Below are 19124 nucleotides of genomic sequence, written 5' to 3'. Positions count from 1 at the left end.
TTGGTCTTGTCCCTCAGCCAAATCCTGCAGCCAAACACATGCAAAGATGATATGTTTAACATGTGCCAAGAACAATCCAGGAAAAACACCAGAAACAACATAGCAGGTGGGACACACTACACCTTCCCGAGCTTTTCAACATTTAATGATGAATTTCATTGAACTGACACATTGTGAAGGTGAAAAGGATTGTCTTGTAATTGAAGACATGTTTTCCAAATGGATTGAAGCTTTTCCAGCAAAACATGCCAACAGTTGCAATGGCCTTGCTAAATGAAATAATCCCTCGCTGGGGGCTGCAACACACACTCCCTTCCGAACAATGACATTATCTTGCAACTATCAGACCGATTCATTTTGACTTCAAAACACACTGTGGTTACCACCCTCAATCTGGTGGAGCTGTGGGAAGAGGAAATGGAACATTGAACTCCAAACTGGTGAAATGCTGTGAAGAAACACATTTATCATGGATCAAATGTCTACGCATTGCACTCATGTACAGTATATGAGAATGCATGTACACTGTACCACCACATGTTGGTATGGGTGAATTATTGCATTGCATTAACTGCCAAACTCTCTGACATCAGGACATAGGTTCATAATGTCCGGCCACAAGCAGCGACCACACCTCTCCACATTATCAAACATGGTGACTTTGTGCTGACGAGGAACGCTTGTTTTCTTTTCGTCTTTCTTACAGCTATTTTTTTTACTGTTCTTCATGCTACCACTAATTCTATTTTTCTTCGTGACAGGGTTTCGCTTTGGCCTGGGGAGTTAGTTCAGCATTCGCTTTAAATATATCTGGCGCCATCTAGCTTTGTGAATGGGTACAATGTCTAGACCCCGACGTAAGACGACCCCCACTTTTTCAGTCTTATTTCAATGCAAAAAACTTATATTTGGGCCAATACGGTCTGTTTATGATATGTTTCGAGACGACTGTACTATGATTGTTTTTTTCTGTGATTTTGTTCCACCTGTTGCCTTTTTTACTATTGTGTTGATCAAAGTATGATCAAAAGGGGGAAAATGTGATGGAAAATGTTCCATTACAATACTGTCTTTCACGTTTATTGATTTAATTATCAACAATGAGTGGGTTATTTTTAAAGTCTCAGAGCAGAATTATTTACACATACAAACGGTATGTATAAAAAAACGTTATGCTGTTACTACATATTTGTATGTTTACTTATAAATGAAGTCCATGCGCCGCTCCTTCTGAACAAAAGCATTGAAAGCATTTTGACTTGAGATATGTACTAATACTCCATTTTTATATTAAGGCAAGGCGAGCGGAAAACAAATGAATGGCTGCACTTGACTCGCTGTCTATAGATTGTAGTTTACGGTCACTTCTACGGCCGACGAGTCCCAAAATGAATCCCTGGGATCACCAGGGATCTGCCTGCCTCTTTGTGCCTTTTCCCAGCGGTTTCAGGACCGCTCAATTCAAAGACGTTACAAAAATGCAGTGGTTGACAAAAAAAACCCTGTAAATTATATAAATTAGCTAAATTATGGGAATTTAGTTCATAGAGCAAACGTGTTTGAACCTTTTAATAGCGACATATAGACGAATGCTTCACTGTTTAGCTAGCAGCAGATGGCCGATCCATTGACCAATCCAGGTGCTGCACCTGCCTCCCCTAGTGTTCGTTTTGGTCATCTACAACACTCACCTGTGGTAAACTGGGATTAACTCTCATTTTTCCTCGTTTCTTTCGTCAGCAGATGTCAGTACTGAGTTAATGTCGTCCGGCCGCTGAGCTGCATTCACAGGAAGTGAAGTGAGCGCGCGAGTGGATAGCGGTAACAGTTATTGGTAGTGGACGCCGCGAGCCAACCGGAAGTTTTGTTACGAACAACTCTGGATGTTCGTGAAATCACTGGCACCTGGATGCAGCACGACTAGTTTCAAATAAATATTTAAGAACAGTAGATGTAGCCCAGGGGTTATTTAGCCAGCCTGTTATTTGTGGTTCATTCACAAATACACACAATGGTTTAGCCTGCTCACCCCTCCTGAAGTAGATGGTATCGTCCAGGAGCGGGAACCGGACAGAGCGCTAGCACCGGTGTGTGTTGACAGGGGGTTCAATAAAGCCTCCAGTGACAGTAACCTCATCGTAGCAGAGCCGAGAAGTTAGAGGAAACCAGCGTGAGTGGACCGGAGCCGGCTAGAGGCTTGCTGTGTGCCGGGACCTGCCGCCAGACATTACGCAGCTCCGCTAGGAGACAACTGGAGTACCAGAACATTATTTTTAAGACACCCTGTGCAGCAGCAAATAGCTGCACCTCACATAGACAGGATCAACTACATCCACTATAATGTTCAAAAACTGGGGGAACTGGACACAGAGTGGGTTTGAGGCTGTTCATAATCAGCTATCAGCAACCTCCCTCAAGACATTCCAGAACAGAATAGCCGTGGACATGTTGTTGGCGGAGAAGGGAGGGGTTTGTTCTATGTTTGGGGAAGGGTGTTGCACTTTCATCCCCAAGAACACAGCGGCTGACTGAAGCCTCACCAAAGCTATAGAGAGACTTAGGACTCTCAATGGCAAAGTGAAGGAACACCCTGGTGTCGACACGTCCACGTGGGATTCATGCATGAATGCCTTTGGCAAGTATAGAGCTTTAGTGATCTCAGTTTCAGTTTCAATTGGAGTTCTAACTGCAATTATGATTTTGTGTGGATGTTGTTGTGTACCTTGTCTGCGTTCTCTTGTTAACCGTTTAATCACCACAGCTATTTCACCCATGGAGAAAAGCATGGCTCAAATGTACCCTTTACTCGCTCCTGATGGCTACAACGACGATGACAGTGAGGATTATGATTTAGACCTATAACATGATCTCCAAGTGTAAGCATGTTTGTGCTCATAAGAATGAACTGGCAGCTGAAAATCATTATGAAGAAGTTGATACAGTGATGTGAGGATTTGAGCAAACATATGATAAACAGGAGGGAAATGTTAGAATAATGTATATAAATTATCTCATATTTACTCTTTATATTCCTTTATTCTTTGCAGCATGGCCATATTAATGTTTATATCTGTATGAAGTGTATTGCTATGTTTTAAGTTCTTTTCCAGGCAGACGAAATCAGCAGGGGGACCACCAGAGTGTTGGTGGGAGCCATTTGAGCAGGATGCGACCTCAATGACAATAAGAATGACAATGGTTGTTATCTTCAAAGGAGAGGATGCCCTAAAACAGATTAGAATGACTGTGTCACTTTTTTATTGCATCATGCCAGATGTTGTTTTACTGTTGTCTTTCTGCCCCCCATCCCTTAGAAAAAATAAATGTAAACAGGGACTGCCCTAAATAAAAAGAGGGTTCGGCAGAGAAATCTTTAGAGCGGATAGACATTTGTAGCGAGTACATCTCTGTCCGTTCTCCTCGCGAGTAAAAAATATAAACTGTTGTCTTCTCCTTTTTTGTCTGTGTTTTAAATGTTCTAGGTTGCATGAACCTGACACTGGTCCTTTTGTGGTTGGGCTGAAATGCAGTGGAAATGTGTTTTTGGTGATTAAGTTCATTTTCAAGGCAAAGACAGACTTGGCAATTAATTGCAGTTGAGCTGATCACTCCTCATAACATTCTGGAGTATATTTAAATTGCCGTTATAAAACTGAAAGAGCAGACTGTGAAGATGTAATATTCCTGTCATTCTCAAAACTTTTGGCCATGACTGTATGAGTAAAACAGGGTCGCATTTGCCAGTAAATTAGCAGCCTGACATTAAAGACTGGTTAAAAATTGTTTAAGACACCCAGTGCAGCAGCAAATAGCTGCACCTCACCTCCGAATGGACTACCGATCGATAGAAACGAGATTTAATTAATAAACAAAGACGACCGTCGGACCTTAAATATCTGCTTTGAAATTCAAGTCAGGAAATAATCAATAAATCAATCAATCAACTTTTATTTATACAGCTCTTAATCACATCTGAAGACATTTCAAAGTGCTTTACAGATAGAAAGCCAACGATGCCCTCCAGAGCATAAGCGATGGCGGCGGGGAAAAACTCCCTCATTGAGGAAGAAACCCTGGGCAGGACCCAGGCTCTGGAGGGCGTTCATCCGCCTTGACCTGTTGGTTGGGAAAGAGAAATACACTGGGGAAAGAGATAGGTCAAGGAAAAAAGACAGAGAGAGAGTGGCAGATAGGCCAGTTTGAGTTTCATGTCCATAGTGCGCTGTCCCTGAATTGGGGGGGATTTCCAGGCCTCCAGGCTGCAGAAAGGATGTAACCAGAATTTATGAGAAGGTCTCATCCTCCATCACTGTGTGGAGAGACAGAAGTCTGAGGACTGGCTGTGTGCTCGGAGAGAAATATATCTGGCATTTTTACACCTTAAGATCCAGAAATGTTTTCACTCGTCTCGGCAAATAAAGGTTAATTAAAAAATAATTCAGTGCAGTAATTATCTGGCTACTGTCGGGCAGCTAGTAGCACATAGTGGGCATCGTATTGAAGGGATAAGTGCTTATAGTGATCAAGAGGAGCCTTGATGGTGCAATGAATTGTATTGTTATATTGTTAGTGACACATAATTAAAATTCATGGTATTCCATTAAAAATATTATAAACGGTGTGATCCCCGTGTGAGGAGCTGTTTATGGCCACACCTTCTCATCGTCTCACAGCTTCTAATGAAGTTCACACAAACCCGTTAGTGGATCCACTCAGTGTGAAATAATCCACTTGTTTGGTTGCATCTAAAGTTGGACGCTGAAGTGATGAGTGTTAACTAAGCCTCTTCTATCTAAATGATGGATGAGTTGTCATCACAACTGCCCTGAATGAACACCCATGTATCAGACTGAAGCATGACTGCATATTAAAGTGTCTCTATTGTTGTTCTACAGAAGAAATAAACCAGTTAGTAGGTGTTGTTTCACTTTACTACACAATCAGACACAAAATCATCCATTTCCAAAACAAATAATTTAATATATTATGTATATTATTTATATGCACAGGTTGACTTAACAAGGCTTTGTACAACTGTTACAAAATTGGCCAATGCACACCCACATAACTGAAGTCGTACATGAACCGGGGCACAGACAGCGAGGACAGACGGGATGTGATTAAGACAAAAACGTTCTGCTTGGACGACGTTGGTTAGCAGTACACTGAGGGTCAGTTCCACTTTGTTCTCTGGACCCTGTTTGATAAAAACTTCCACAAAGGAAGCAAAACAAATACAGAAAAGTAAAAAAAGATCACTCCGGTAAGACTGGTTTTCATTCAAGGTTATTTGCACACTTTAAATTGTTAAGCTAGTCCATAATTCCACACTCATTCTGTCATTCTGAGCGCTTTCTGCTCACTTGTGTATATATTTGGCATCCAGTCAAACTGGCCAGTTGGAGTATGGAAGTGTGTGATACAGGACGCAGTACAACATGACTGTACGACACACTGATAGGAGACAGGAGGATCTGAAGCCTCTGGTTCTGAAGGACAAAAGGATTTGGCTTGACTTCACATAGCTGCCTTAAACACTTCTCTGATGAAGATCTTTACCCTGGACTCACTCACACACACACACACACACACACACACACACACACACACACACACACACACACACACACACACACACACACACACACACACACACACACACACACAGGGAAGCACAAAAGGCATGTGTTAAACCTTTTGGGTTTGCATATTTTTTATAAATCATTGACCCCAAGCATGCAAGGTTTTAGTCTGTGGGAGCGTTGCCCATCGTGGCCGAGTGATGTCACCCAAAGAGACCGTGGGTTGTTTGGCTCTTGTGGATCCTTGAAACCCTGTTGATCCACATGAAGATTTTGGAAGAGCTTGTGAACCAGAGCTCTGTGCAGTACCCAGGCTGAGGGGGGCAGCGTGCATATGGAATATTTGCCCAAGAGTGGAGGAAACCCAGTGGGGACTGTTGGAGTCCACAGCAGCCGGTCTCTGGAGTGTCAAATGTCTCATATGGCTTTGTCTCAGGTTTAATTTCTACAGTTCTACAATTGAGCATTTTCAAAATGTTTTTTTGTTTAAAGCCAGTGGATTAAACCAATAATCCCAGCAGTAATTCCAGGAGGCGGGACCTTCTGTTGTCTCCGGCCGTGTTTCCCCATCCACAGTTTAGATACTACCGCAGGAGAATCTTTCCAAAAACACCTGTTTAGAACTAATAGCTGATCAATGACGTGACCGATGAATGATATAACGTCTTCATCCTGACATGTTTCCAGCTCCAGTAAAGGTTAAACACTGGTTAAACACTGGTCACTGGTTTTAGAGGTGGCGACAGACTAAAGGGTGAGTGTTGTGTTCTTCATTAGCAGCTGACACCTTTGGGTCAGACGATGACCGTGTGGCGGCGCCAGGCTCTAGTCTTGTCACAAGGGCCCAGGGCAGATCTCCTCATCACCACTGCCGGTCCTGAGGAGCCGTGATCCACCCACCCCGAGGGCAGAGGGGGGGCCTCTTGACCAACATAGGGTAGAGGATCTATCTGTTGAACTGACCCGGAACCCACGACGGACCCCTGAGGACCCCGATCCCACCTCTGCTGACCTGGTGTCCTCTCAATGACCCTGATCACCTCCACCCTCTCTGCTCTCCGTCCTCTGACTCTGTCCTCCCCCCAGCCCAGCTCGTAGTCCAGGTTCATGGACACGGCCCTCGTCCTCCCGCCTCTGGTCTTCCGGTTGGTGGGTGCTGATTGGTTCCACTCTGGCTGCTGGGTAAAGCTGGAGGCCTGGTAGACGTTCGGGGGCCTGGTGGGTCTAATCCAGAAAGGGACTGGGGGGCGTCCTCTGGGCAGACCGTGAGGGGGGTTACATGCAGGCGGGGGTCGTAAATACGAGGTGGGGATCGAACGGTGTGAGCAGAGGAAACGGTTTGGATGAAGATGTGGGGCGTGTCCCGGTGGGGTCGTCTCTTTTCTTTTTGTTGAAACATCTGTTCCAACATCCTTCTTCACGTCTCTATCGCCCTCTAGTGGCTGTTTACCCTCCGCCTTCTCCCCACAATTTTCCTCTTCATCTCTTTTTTCTTTTTTAGGAATCGTGTGTTCCCCCTTGACTGCTTCTTCCTCCCCTCTCTCCTCCTCTCCTCCACCCCCTCCCTCGTCTCCCCTGTAGTTACTGGCTTTGACCGGCTCGTGTTCGGGGTCGTCGTCGGTGCTGCCGTCTTGCAGGAGGGCGCTGAGGCATTTCTTACGTTTGCGGGTGACGGCAGAGATGATGGACAGGGGCAGGAAGTCCCCGGCGTTCGGGTCTTTCTTGGAGCCTGAAGAAATCTGAAGGGTACGACATTCAGTCCGTTAACAGTCACTCCACACGTCATCAACTATGATTCCTGAAATAACTTGGAAAACACAAGAGAAAGATTTCTTGCCTACCTTAGACTTAAGAGAATCGCTGGTGGTGGAATCTATTAGAAAATAATACAGTAGATTATCACCTGACCATCAACAGAGAGGTGATGGCAGTACTGTATTAGGAATAGGAAAGGGAGCTATCTTGATAAAAGGATCATCTTTACAATCATCAAATAATCACAGCTTTATCTGCTTTTACCTCAAAGAGCAAAAGTGGCTCGAGTTCAACATCAGAGACGAATGACGGCAAACCGGAGACAAACAAGACAGACAGAAAGAAAAGGAATGGAAGTCTTAAAAAAAGACACGAGGAGGAAATCCTGTTCCTACCGAAGAGGCTGGTCCATCGTCTCAGCTGGAGAAGAAGAGGGTCAAAGGGCAGAAAAGAAAGGTGAGAGAAAGCAGGAAACAGTTAGTTTATAGAGATGTTAGAGGGAGGAAGGCGACGGCTCAAGTCTCTAAGAGGCCGTTGGACGGTAGGAGAACAGAAATAATGTTTAAGGTTTCACTGGAATCCTCACAGGAAGTTGCTTACTTTGACTTAAAGATTTTTGATTTCTTGTGAAAATAGAAACTTATAGACAGGTAGTCCCCAAGATACGAACATCTGACTTACAAACATTCATGATTCAAACGTGTATCGCCAAATCCGACTATTTTTGTCTGTCAGATGTGCTCTGTTGTACCACCACTAACCGCAGGTAAATTTTCATTTTCTGTAACTTTGAATTCTTGATTAAGTAGAAACATCCTCTCTGTAGGTTCTACTGTTGATTCAAGTAAATGTCAGTGCTACTGAATCCAGTTCTACTTTACTGTTGGACTCTTTCTCACCTGATGCTTCTCCTGGCATCCCCGGCCTGCCGATGTTAGATAACAGATGGTCAATGTTGGGCACAGGCTGCATGTCGTGTTTATCCTCTGGGGCCTTAACACACACACACACACACACACACACATACACGCACGCACACACACACACACACACACACACACACACACACACACACACACACACACACACACACACACACACACACACACACACACACATACACATCCAAGAACACAAAACCATACCAAACATGGAAGTACAGAAAAAGAGTGTAAGACAATCTCAGTTTCCCCAGCCTTCCTGGATGTTAACTACAACAAACCCTCTGGTAGGGTCTAACATACCTTGTTCTCCTCATCAAACTCTCCATTACTGAAGAACCAGTCATGCTGTAGAAGTAAAACCACACACAATAATTGATGCTGTTTACAAAAAGCACAAGGTTAAGTCATTCAGAATATTAATAATGCTTGTACTTACCTGCAGGATGAGTGTTTCCACTATTTTGTAGCGGTCAGGCATGTGTGTGACCATATCAATCATGTTGTCTTCTGACGTCCTCACCAGAGTGGGACCGAACACCAGAGCCAGGTTCCTGGCCTCCATCTGGAAAACACAGTTATGTTCATGTGTGGAGTGAGTCTGGACAAAACTCCAGATTAGGAGTTTAGAGCATGAACAGATTAGGTTATCACCTTATTCTTATCACAGTTGTCTGCCACCTTCTTGAGGTGACCCACCAAAAACTGAAGGGTGTGGTAATAGTGGTCAGGAAGGTCGTGGATCTGGACAAGGAAGGATCGAAGAAAGAAATGGAAGGTCATCAATGAAAACACATCTAACAGTTTCCATTCTCTCCATTCTGACACGTTCCACTGCCACATACCAGTTTCTTCATGGTCTTCAGTCTGTCGACTGCGTCTTCTATCCGGTTGGCATCAATGAAGTCATTGTATTTGTCTGTAGTCACAGTAGAAAATGACCAACATTCACGGATAAGGCTGAGTTACAAAAGTTATTCAGCAGTAACTATTGTCAGGTCACATTCAAGTGGAAAAAATGTCGACAACATCCCACGACATATCCAAAGTGAGAAAATAATACATTAGCAGCTCAAATTCATATCCATCATGACGCACGACGAAGATCACCACAAAGATCTCACCATCAGTGAACAGCGGCTCTGGTAGTTTTCGGAAGAAGGACTTGAGGAGGCTGCTGATGACGTTCAGGTCCTGCCACCTCTGAGGAGACAAAGACACACTTCAGTGTTTCCTGGTGCCGCCCTGTGAAATGACCCCCCGCATACAACTACAGTTATTTCAGCACTATAAGGGGCACTGGACAATAAGGCGCACCTTCAACGGCTTATTTCAAAACCATTCATATACTGTATAAGACGCACCTGATTATAAGACGCACCCTCAATGAAAATGAGCCTTTTCTCAAAATCAAAAGCCAAGTCACTGCTATTGGGTTGACACCTGAAACAGATGGTAACTTTGTGTGGTGGGGGGGGTGAACGCAGTTTAGACTTGTGTATTCTGTCTGGGCTGCTGACCAGACAGGTAACAGCGTGGGGGTTGAGGTTACAGCTGAGAACTCATCTTCAATGTATGGCCTGTTTTAAAACCTTTTCATATATAAGGCGCACTGTTGGGTTTTGAGAAAATTAAAGGCTTTTAGGTGCGCCTTGTGCAGAAAATACAGTAAACAATTCAGAGTACAAAGACATCTGAGGTGAGAATGTTTGTTAGCAAACGTCAAAAACACAACATCCTGTGTGACTTCCTGCTCACCTCCTCAGCGGTGTTGATGTCCATGCCCTTGTTGAGATGCTCCTGCAGGTTGGACACCATGGCGTTGTTCCCCGGCACGCGGTAGATCCCCGTGTAGTCCAGACCCGAAGCCTCCACCACGCCGCAGCACATCTCCACGATCAGAGGGACGAACTGAACGGGGGTTTGGAGAGAGGGGGGGTGTGTTTCTCACAGATCTGTAGTGATACCATCTCAGTCTGTTTATTTATATGCACGGCGTCACGTTGTCGTTTCGCCGCCATGAAACAGACGACTGACTTTATGGTTGACAGCAGGCTGACAGTTCTCCAGTCGCACGCCGAACGCCTTTGGACTGCCTGGCTTCTTGGTCTTCTTCATGATGTTGATGCCCCACAGCGCCTTGTTTTCATCTGCAAGAACATGCACACAAATTTTAATACACACCTTAGTTTCATCCCAATAACAGGATATCAAAAAATTTGAGTGAATTTTTTGAAGCACATTTCAAATATTTATACATTTGTTTTCCAGAGGGAGTGATTCTTGTTATTTCTCTGATTAATAAAGATCAATAAATAATCCTGTTTATATATCATCATGTCATCTGGTTTGTGTACTAAAAAAAACTATAACTTTGTCCATCTTTGTCGGTTCATCGTCGTGTTCATGTAAAATCTACTGGACGGGTAGAACGATGGCTGATGGGACTTGAACACACACCACCAACAGACTTTTACATGGCCAATAGGTCAAGTAGCCTCAAACACTGATCTAGTGTCGCTACTTTGACTTATCGGTGTGTGGTTGTCACGTTTGCACCCACCGCCTCTGGAGGCTCGGTCCACTGACGTGTTGTCGGTCTTGGCCAGGAGGAAGGGAGGCATCATACGATGGGCTCGAGGAGAGAAGTCTGGCTTATTTCCTGTCAGGCTGCACAAAAAGAGAGATGCTTTCTTCATGGTTCTGCACAATAATCAGGATTTCCTCATAAAGATTGTACAACAATATTATAAAAGTCATATTTTACACAACAAGATGGGCGTCTTGACATTTTAGGCTTTAAATAACTGCTTTTAAAGTTGGGTTTCAAGCCCAGAACTATCATGACTAATAATTTCAGCAGATAAGACCCGCTGTGCTGACCTGTGTTTCCTGTAGTCGTTCAGCTTCTTGTTGATGAGAGCTTGTCTTGAGAAACTGATCTCCTGGTGAAAATGCAGATCACAGATAAGATTGGTATGAGTGTTTGAATTAAAATAGGATGGATTCCTAATCAGTGGAGACATTAATTCATGCAGTCATTCACACCCAGAGGTTCTCACCTCGTTGTCGGTCTTGCTGTTCTCTCTGATGACCCTGATCCAGGCCAGCATGTCGTCCCTGTCCTCCGCCTGCAGCAGGTACTCGCAGAAGTCCTGCGTGGTCAGCCTGAGGGTGTGTTTGCGTTTGGTTTCGCTGTAAGCAATGTCGATCAGGCAGCCGCGGATGATAATCGGAGGATTTTCTTCCTGGCTGGGGCCCGCCCCCGCCCCGTGAAGGACGGCCTCTCGCTTGTCTTTGTAGAGGAAAAGTGAATGGGAGCGGAGGACGGAGAAGACGCGCTTCCACGGCCGCATGCCACCGCCGACTTTCTACGGTGGGGATGAACAAGGAGCCACACATTAACAGCTGGTGTCCATGTTGTTCATGACAGAATGAGTCAAACTGTCTTTACAGCAGAACCTCAAGATATCAGTTTAACATTACCCCACTTAAAATAACTGAAATCACTTTAATCTATTCCAGCCTTGTAAAAAACAAAAAAAAGCCCCAAGCCCCCTAAATTATGAAAAAAAACAACATTTTTTATCAACCAATAGACATGCAGACTTTACCTGTGTAAACTTAATTGCATATAAGTTACATAAACAATGACGAAGAATGAAAAGAGACACAAAAGTCACAAGAACACACGATCTACGTCTTCACTCCACCAGAACGAGACTGTGTCACTGATGGTGTATCCATCAGCTAACTAGCCGAAGCACGGCTCATATTTAAAGATACACATGTCGAGAAGCTCTTAACTCAAGGTACTACTGGATTTAGTCATACTGAAGCTTTTTAGAGCACAAAATATTATGTTGCAAAGGAAACAGTCTGACGGTGATTGTTGTTTGCAATTAAGATTCCTCTCTGTTTGTTCCATCAACATTTTTTATTCATCCTCACATTCTCTAAGAAATGAACAAGGGACTAATACAGAAACATAGTAGGGCTGTCAACTGTACTTTCTATACTTTTAAAGCGTTGAACGTGTCTTTTTATCCCCAGTATCAGAAACAATTTAAATCTATGAGTTGTTACTGGACTCCAGATGTCATCTGGGCTCAAACTGATGAGGAACAAAATGACTTTTCCACCTCAAATCTCAGCCAACTTAGTTCAGGGCTTAATAAAATCAACTATATTACATTAGATATGGGACTCTTCAAAACATCCTGACAGGTGATAGAGGAGGAGGGGAGGAGGGCCCGCTTCAGGTGAGGGTCAGAGTGTAGTACCTTTCCCTTCTCCGTGAGGATCTGTTTGTAGTGCAGCCAGCCTTCCTTACGGATGTCACTGAACGTGATGGTTCCCAGTTCAGATGTGGAATGGCGCTTGGAACGCGCCTCCTCCTGGGCTCGCAGGCTGTCCAGAGACTAGAACACAGTTTAAGGACATGATGCATTCCACCTTAAAGAGTGTTTGCTTCACCGGAGGACAATAAATAAAATGGAATTATAAAGCACATTTCAATGTCATGTAGTCTAATTAAAGTAGTAGACTCACCCCATCAATGAAAAAGCTCCGGACCCTTTTTGGCAGTTTGCTGTGGAAAAGACACACACAGACACACGTGTAGCCACACACACACACACACACACACACACACACGCACACACACACACACACACACGTTACAAAAACAGCAGAGATTTAGAGCACCTCCATCGCCCCCTGATGGCTGGTGTCCACATAGCATGTCTTTATATTGAATAAAAAAAGACATTCTCTAATGTCACATATGGAAAAAGTTTGATACGTGATCATGTGGATTGACTATATAATGTAACGTGGCTGAATGTTAGCGAACAGAAATCACCATGTTCAAGTACATGAAAACAAGGAAATTGAGAAAACGAGATGCAAACTTTTATAACCCCTAAAAGTATGGATGAAGTTTCACTGAATCCCTCTGACAGGTTATGGATGGACCGTTCTAACCCCAACCACATTACACCTTCACCACAAACTAAACTGTGAAACTAACGACTTTCCTTCAGGTGACTTTAAAATTCAGCGTTTGAAAAAAATCCCCAGCTTACGAGAAGACGCGGCCTTCCTCCCTGAAGGTGTTGAGACCCTCGTCGCAGGACTTGGATCTCTCAGTGGTGATGGCCAGCAGGTAAGAGGAGCGGCGACCTTTAATACTGCCTGAAGAGAGTGAAGGTAGGTCACAGAGGTGAAGCAGAGGATGAGACAAGGATGCATCGAATGTCAGGATATGAAAAAACAAGAACGTGAACGACTGACGTGATTTCTGTCAGGGTGATTTTCAGCTGCCTGCGTTACCTTCACACGGTCAGTAGTTGTAACATCAGACGCCTTTTGTTCACGACATTGAAAGTAAAACAAGGCGTGTGTCTCAACACATTAGAGAAAATGTCTTTAATTACTTCCACTAGACAAGATTAATTAAAAAAGTCTTTTTAATGGAAGGAATTCTGTAAATGTTAAGTGACTCAGAACAGTTCACTCAAAAATGAAAATTATGGCGCTGCCTATTGACTATTATAGCTACAGAAAATCAAGTAGACATTCACAGATAAAAGAATGTAAATGTTAAAAATAATCAGTAAACTTAAGAGACCAACTATGGGATGCACATCTTTATGGAGCCTGCAGGCTGTGTGCGAATCATTGGATTCTGAGGCTGTTTTGGAGGGAAAATGGTTGAACCAGTGGACATGTGTGTGGATGGACAGACAGACGGAGGTGAACCTCTATGGGCCAGGAGAGTTGTTTTAAAAACATATCCTAATACAGTTACTAAAAAAAATGTGTTCCATATTCAGTTATTCAGTAATTGCTGAAAAAATTAACAATATAATTTAATAACTTTCTGTTACTTTTGATACCCAATATGCAAATAAACACATGAAAGCTATCAATGCATGAAATACTTATATTTCTAAATGTGTCTAAAAAAAAAACAACACATTATTTTTTTGTGTAGTACACAGATCAGTAGCATAGTACATAGTACACACATATCGGTGAATCACTTTCTGATTCTGTCATTATTCAGAGTGGGTGAGTGAGACTCACGGCAGTCCTGAGAACGGAGTTGGACAAGGGGGTAGACGGAGGACAGGGTGGGGGAGACACATGTGGAGGTGAGGGTGGCCATAGTGGAGGCCTGGGAACAGGACACCACAGAACAGGCCGGTACATAGCAGGCCTGCAGGTCAATACTAGGACTGGTGGGTTCATCTGGAAGGTTACCATCACAGGTGAGCAACAAGGGATGAGAGACGATTAACAGCACGGACAAGACTCCGCTGACAAAAGCTTCAGCTGTTTCAGGTTGTTAGATCTGTCTGAGATGGAGCGACTCTGGAGGCAGACGTAAACTCTGACGGGAAACAAAGTGAGGAGCAGCTACCGCAAAAATCTACGTAGCAACAAGATGAACTGTTTGAAAGAACGTGTGGATTTTACTGACAGTAGATTATACTAGACTAGACATGTACAGTAAGAGATCTGCAGTCTATGATGAGGTTGAAAAGTGTCCTCAAGACTTCAGCAAAACATTCAAACATATAGAATAATGACTGAACTTTCCTAAGTTTAGTTGAGCACAACTTTAAATAACTTATAAGCTAAATGTCAGGGTTTTTTAAATTTAGTTTCTATTTTCTCTAAACACACCGCAAAACTACCATCACAGCACGTCTTTCCACTAAGAACGAAATGAAGTTTGAATGTCAGGTCAGGTCTTGTGTCTGCTAAAGGTCGCCAACCCAACCCGGTTCCGTCAATCTGTCCAGCAGCATCCATCACACAGTTTATTTCACACAGAGCGGTACCAAACGGTACCTTTGCATGTACATAATGTAATGTTTGCTGACAGTAAACACATTACATAGACTACCTAAGGTTGAAGCACCAAAGCCTGAGTTCTACTGTTGAGTTTAACTCTGTTGTGTCGTCTCTGAAAATTAACATTCAGTTGACTTCAAATTTAAAATTGACATGTTTTCAAAATTCGTGATGAAGTTATTATCAGCCAGTATTCCGTCTGAATTCGTACGATAATCCATCTATCTAATATTACATGAGAGATTATTTCTGACTCCAGAGTGTCTGTTTCTCAGAAATTGATTTTATGACTGAAACTCTTTTTTCCAGTAGACAAACATTGAACATACTGCCCAAAAAATGACTACGACATCCCAAAATACAAAGAAAATAACACTTATGGAGGAACAAACATTGACAAATATTTGACACACAACAGGTGTAAACACACACACGGGTGCTGAGAAATGTAAACATACAGGAAGTGCACCGCCATCGTCTCACTTACATCAAGGTAAATATATTTTACCCTACAGGGGATTAATGTAGGACGGTAATTATTAAGTTCTGTAGACATCAAGTGATAGATTATAACAAAATGTGCCGATTACTGACTGAGAGGTTGTGTTGCTATGGTAACGTCTGTGTTAAATCAGCTGTCAGAGAACAGACCACTCACCTATGAAGGGGATAGAAGAGAGGGAGTTGAACGCGTGCTGTGCCAGGCTGCCGTTGGCCCTGCGGCTGGCGATGGGGGAGGAGGCCCCCGGTGTGGGTGTGGCCCCGGGGGGCTCAGGAGACGCCACAGGCGTCGTGTAGCGAGAATGTCGGAGCGCCTGACCGGAGGTCCGGTGCTTCTGTCTGAGTACGACCTCCTGGCTGAGGGGGAACGGCGAGATGACCTCCCTGTCCTCCCCTAGTCGGGCTCGCTCCTCCTCTGACGCGGGTAAGGCGGGGGTCGACTGAGGTCTGGGTGCCACCCCCCCGTCTCCGTCTGCAGGGCTCCAGTTGAGGTGGGGGCTGTAGCTGGACTCTCTGAAGGAGTGGGCCTGCTGGAGGAGGTGACCAGCTTTGTGGGAGAAGGACGGGCTGTAGCTTCTGTAGCCCCCCAGGTCGTCGTCTTTACTTCTCCTGGTTTGGGGTTCAGCTACCTGCTGGCCTGACTGCCTGCCACTGGGGGGCGCCACAAAGGAAGCTGCGATGGGCGATGACACTGTGGTTTGGTGCTGATGCCCTGCTGAGACCTTCTGCTCACTGGGTTTGTTCAACTTTGTGATTTTGGGGGCTTGTGAAGGTTGATCATAGTGGGGGGGGATCAATGCAGAGGCCTGAGCCAATGTTTCCACGGATCGGCCGTAGTTGTGCTCGTACTCGCTGTAGGCCGCCTGTAGGCTCTCCGAGCACAACGCGCTTCCTGTTCCTGGAGCGCCGCTCCAGCCGGTGAGCCAGAAGGCATCATGGGAAGCAGCAGCTGCCTGATGATGATGATGATGATGGTGGTGGAGAGTTTCTCTTCTATGGTGTTCCGTAGTGGTTTTGGGGGCACATGGACGCCCGGGGCCCAGGACCAACCCCAAACCCAGCTCCGCTAAGCGATCCTGAGATACGCTGCGGTGGCGGGGGGACATGCGCTCGGCGGCCTGAGCCTGGCTGTAGTACCAGTCTGACAGCGCCTGGTGGCACACGGCGTCGGCGTGACTGCGGGACGACGCCGGCGTGCTGCTCTTCCGAAGCGGGGGCAGGGTGGCGGAGGCGATGGCAGCGTTGTGGTTCGCGAAGTGGAAGTCCAGCGCGTTGACGGCGGAAGACGAACGACCGCGGTGCCACCCCGGTGGGGAGAAGAGACCGCCGGAGTCCTCAGCACCCCCGGGCCAGCCAGGGGTGGGTGTGGAAGCAGCAGCAGGGGGCCGGTTGTCCAGCGGGGAGGTGTTGGGGACAGATCGGCACTGCCAGTTGTCCAGGGGGCTGTGGGGGCTGTGGGTCGGTGGTGCGGTGGAGTTGGGTTTGGTGGAGAGGTAACACAGAGGCGGCGGCTCCGGGAGGTTCTGGGCCCCCCCCGAGTATGGCTCATTACCTTTCAGGTAAGCATCCTGGGAGTAAGCCTAAGGACAAAAAGGGGGTGGGAAACAGTGTCAAATCTGGCAGAGAAAATAGAAGAACAAAGATGGACGGGGCAGACAGGGCGGGGGGGGGGGCAAGATGCAAAAGTACTTCTTAATGTAATCTAGCTCTTCTCAGAATCCTACTGGTCAAAACTGACAAACATCATTTTCATTCTTATCATTTAATCTGACTAGAAAACCTACATTTCCAATTCTGTGTGACGTAGTAAAATGTTTTCCTGCTGTTAACTGTTTAGTTTGTACTGTTGCTGTTGCATCATCTCTTTTAATTACTTTTTTATTAAGATTAAGATTCATATTACATTAAGATTAAATCAACTTTATTAATCCCTGAAGTGAAATTATATACCTGTTAATAAAAAATGATTTTGTCACGAGCTAATTGATAATTGGACAATGCTACCAAGGTGTACTTCTAGGTTTTGCTAATTTAGTTTTAATTTGCGACTAATTTTTTTACTACAGTAACACCCGACCCTGTATATAATCCGGGTTAACTGCTGCAGATAAACACAGCAAAAGGTAAAGAGAGGGAAAGATGAGAAAAAAGAAGAACGTTAATACTCACACTTACCAACTGCAACACGTCCTCGTCTTTTGGCATAATAGAGAGCTCCAAAATATTTTCACTACAAGAAACATCAGGAAATATGAATGAAGCACAGACAGACCTGATGTCATCATCTCATCACAAACACCTACCTGTTTTGGATGAGTGTGATAACTTGAGAGTAGGTTTTACCCAGAATGCTCTCCCCATTGACCTTCACCAGCCGGTCCCCTGGATGGACACACAAACAGACACACACACACACGCACGCACGCACGCACGCACGCACGCACGCACACACACACACACACACACACACACACACACACACACACACAGGCTATGAGACTTTTCCAGTATTTCCATCAGACTAAAGTCTAACATTACCCAGGATTAATAGTATGACTCTGACTACGGCTGCATGTGGTCCAATCAAACTGAACTGGAAACTGCGCACATGCATACGTGTATGTGTGTGTGTATGTGTGTGTGTGTGTGTGTGTGTGTGTGTGTGTGTGTCCTCTACCTGTACAAAGACCAGCTTGTTGAGCAGGACCATTTTCTTTGACACTCTTCACAAAGATGGTATCCATGGGCTCCAACCGAGACCTCTGACCACCTACGTAAACACACACACACACACACACACACACACACACACACACACACACACACACACACACACACACACACACACACACACACACACACACATACACACACACAACAATAAACACCAAAGTTCTGACTATTCTAAAGTACAGTAGGACCTTGGCATGCGAGCTGCTCAACATTTTTTTCAAGTTTTTTGGGATCTCGTTCTTTCCCACTTTGCGGATCGATACAACATCAGCTGAGACCCCTGAAGTGGGTATTGACGATGTTTGACTTCTCGGTCTTGGAACGGATTAACTCAGAAAAGGTTTTTTGTAAGTTGAATGAACTCCACCAACACACAGAAGACAACGGGGTCACTTCTGCTTCATCAGAGCTCAGTTCCCAAAGCAACCACTGTGTGACTGATAAAGACAGACAAAACTCTAAAAACATACCTTTTCCCGTTGCATTCCCGTTTTCCTCATCCTGTGAAACACAAAGCAGGTGTTAGAAAAACAGGGGTCCCGACCGGGGTCACATTTAATGTCCTGCACAGAGTTTCTTCCTCAATGAGGGAGTTTTTCCCCAACGCTGTCTCTCATGCTTCCCCTGGAGGGTTCTGTTGGGTTTCTCTGTCTGTTAAAGCACTTTGAAATGTCTGCTGATGTGATTAACACTATATAAATAAAAGTTAATCGATAAAGGTTGAATGTAATCCCACCCAGGACTGTCT

At 44.8% G+C, this 19124-nt stretch overlaps 1 protein-coding gene across 6 annotated transcripts in view; it reads right to left on the bottom strand.

The window, feature by feature from the left end:
- Positions 1–4955: 4955 nt before the first annotated feature.
- Positions 4956–19124, bottom strand: part of LOC137588329 (rho GTPase-activating protein 23-like) — a 47022-nt gene continuing 32853 nt past the window's right edge. For 3 of the 6 annotated variants that reach the window (XM_068305348.1, XM_068305346.1, XM_068305343.1), the window contains exons 3-24: positions 18847–18877; positions 18321–18413; positions 17947–18025; positions 17813–17873; positions 15801–17223; positions 14369–14533; positions 13366–13474; positions 12830–12869; positions 12562–12699; positions 11341–11649; positions 11162–11223; positions 10842–10948; positions 10316–10428; positions 10037–10189; positions 9403–9481; positions 9124–9197; positions 8933–9022; positions 8718–8843; positions 8582–8626; positions 8237–8330; positions 7424–7455; positions 4956–7321 (exon numbers count right to left, since the gene is read on the bottom strand). In XM_068305348.1, the coding sequence (XP_068161449.1) occupies positions 6377–7321; positions 7424–7455; positions 8237–8330; positions 8582–8626; positions 8718–8843; positions 8933–9022; positions 9124–9197; positions 9403–9481; positions 10037–10189; positions 10316–10428; positions 10842–10948; positions 11162–11223; positions 11341–11649; positions 12562–12699; positions 12830–12869; positions 13366–13474; positions 14369–14533; positions 15801–17223; positions 17813–17873; positions 17947–18025; positions 18321–18413; positions 18847–18877 (4368 nt within the window). In that variant the 3' untranslated portion in view covers positions 4956–6376. Of the gene's footprint in view, positions 7322–7423; positions 7456–7601; positions 7758–8236; positions 8331–8581; positions 8627–8717; positions 8844–8932; positions 9023–9123; positions 9198–9402; positions 9482–10036; positions 10190–10315; positions 10429–10841; positions 10949–11161; positions 11224–11340; positions 11650–12561; positions 12700–12829; positions 12870–13365; positions 13475–14368; positions 14534–15800; positions 17224–17812; positions 17874–17946; positions 18026–18320; positions 18414–18846; positions 18878–19124 lie in introns of all 6 variants that reach the window. The other 3 variants (XR_011034043.1, XM_068305345.1, XM_068305347.1) reach the window with 3 other exon arrangements.

The sequence above is a fragment of the Antennarius striatus genome, chromosome 21 (assembly GCF_040054535.1).
Source record: "Antennarius striatus isolate MH-2024 chromosome 21, ASM4005453v1, whole genome shotgun sequence".
Lineage (NCBI taxonomy): Eukaryota > Metazoa > Chordata > Actinopteri > Lophiiformes > Antennariidae > Antennarius > Antennarius striatus.
This window is presented reverse-complemented; position numbering and strand designations above follow the sequence as displayed.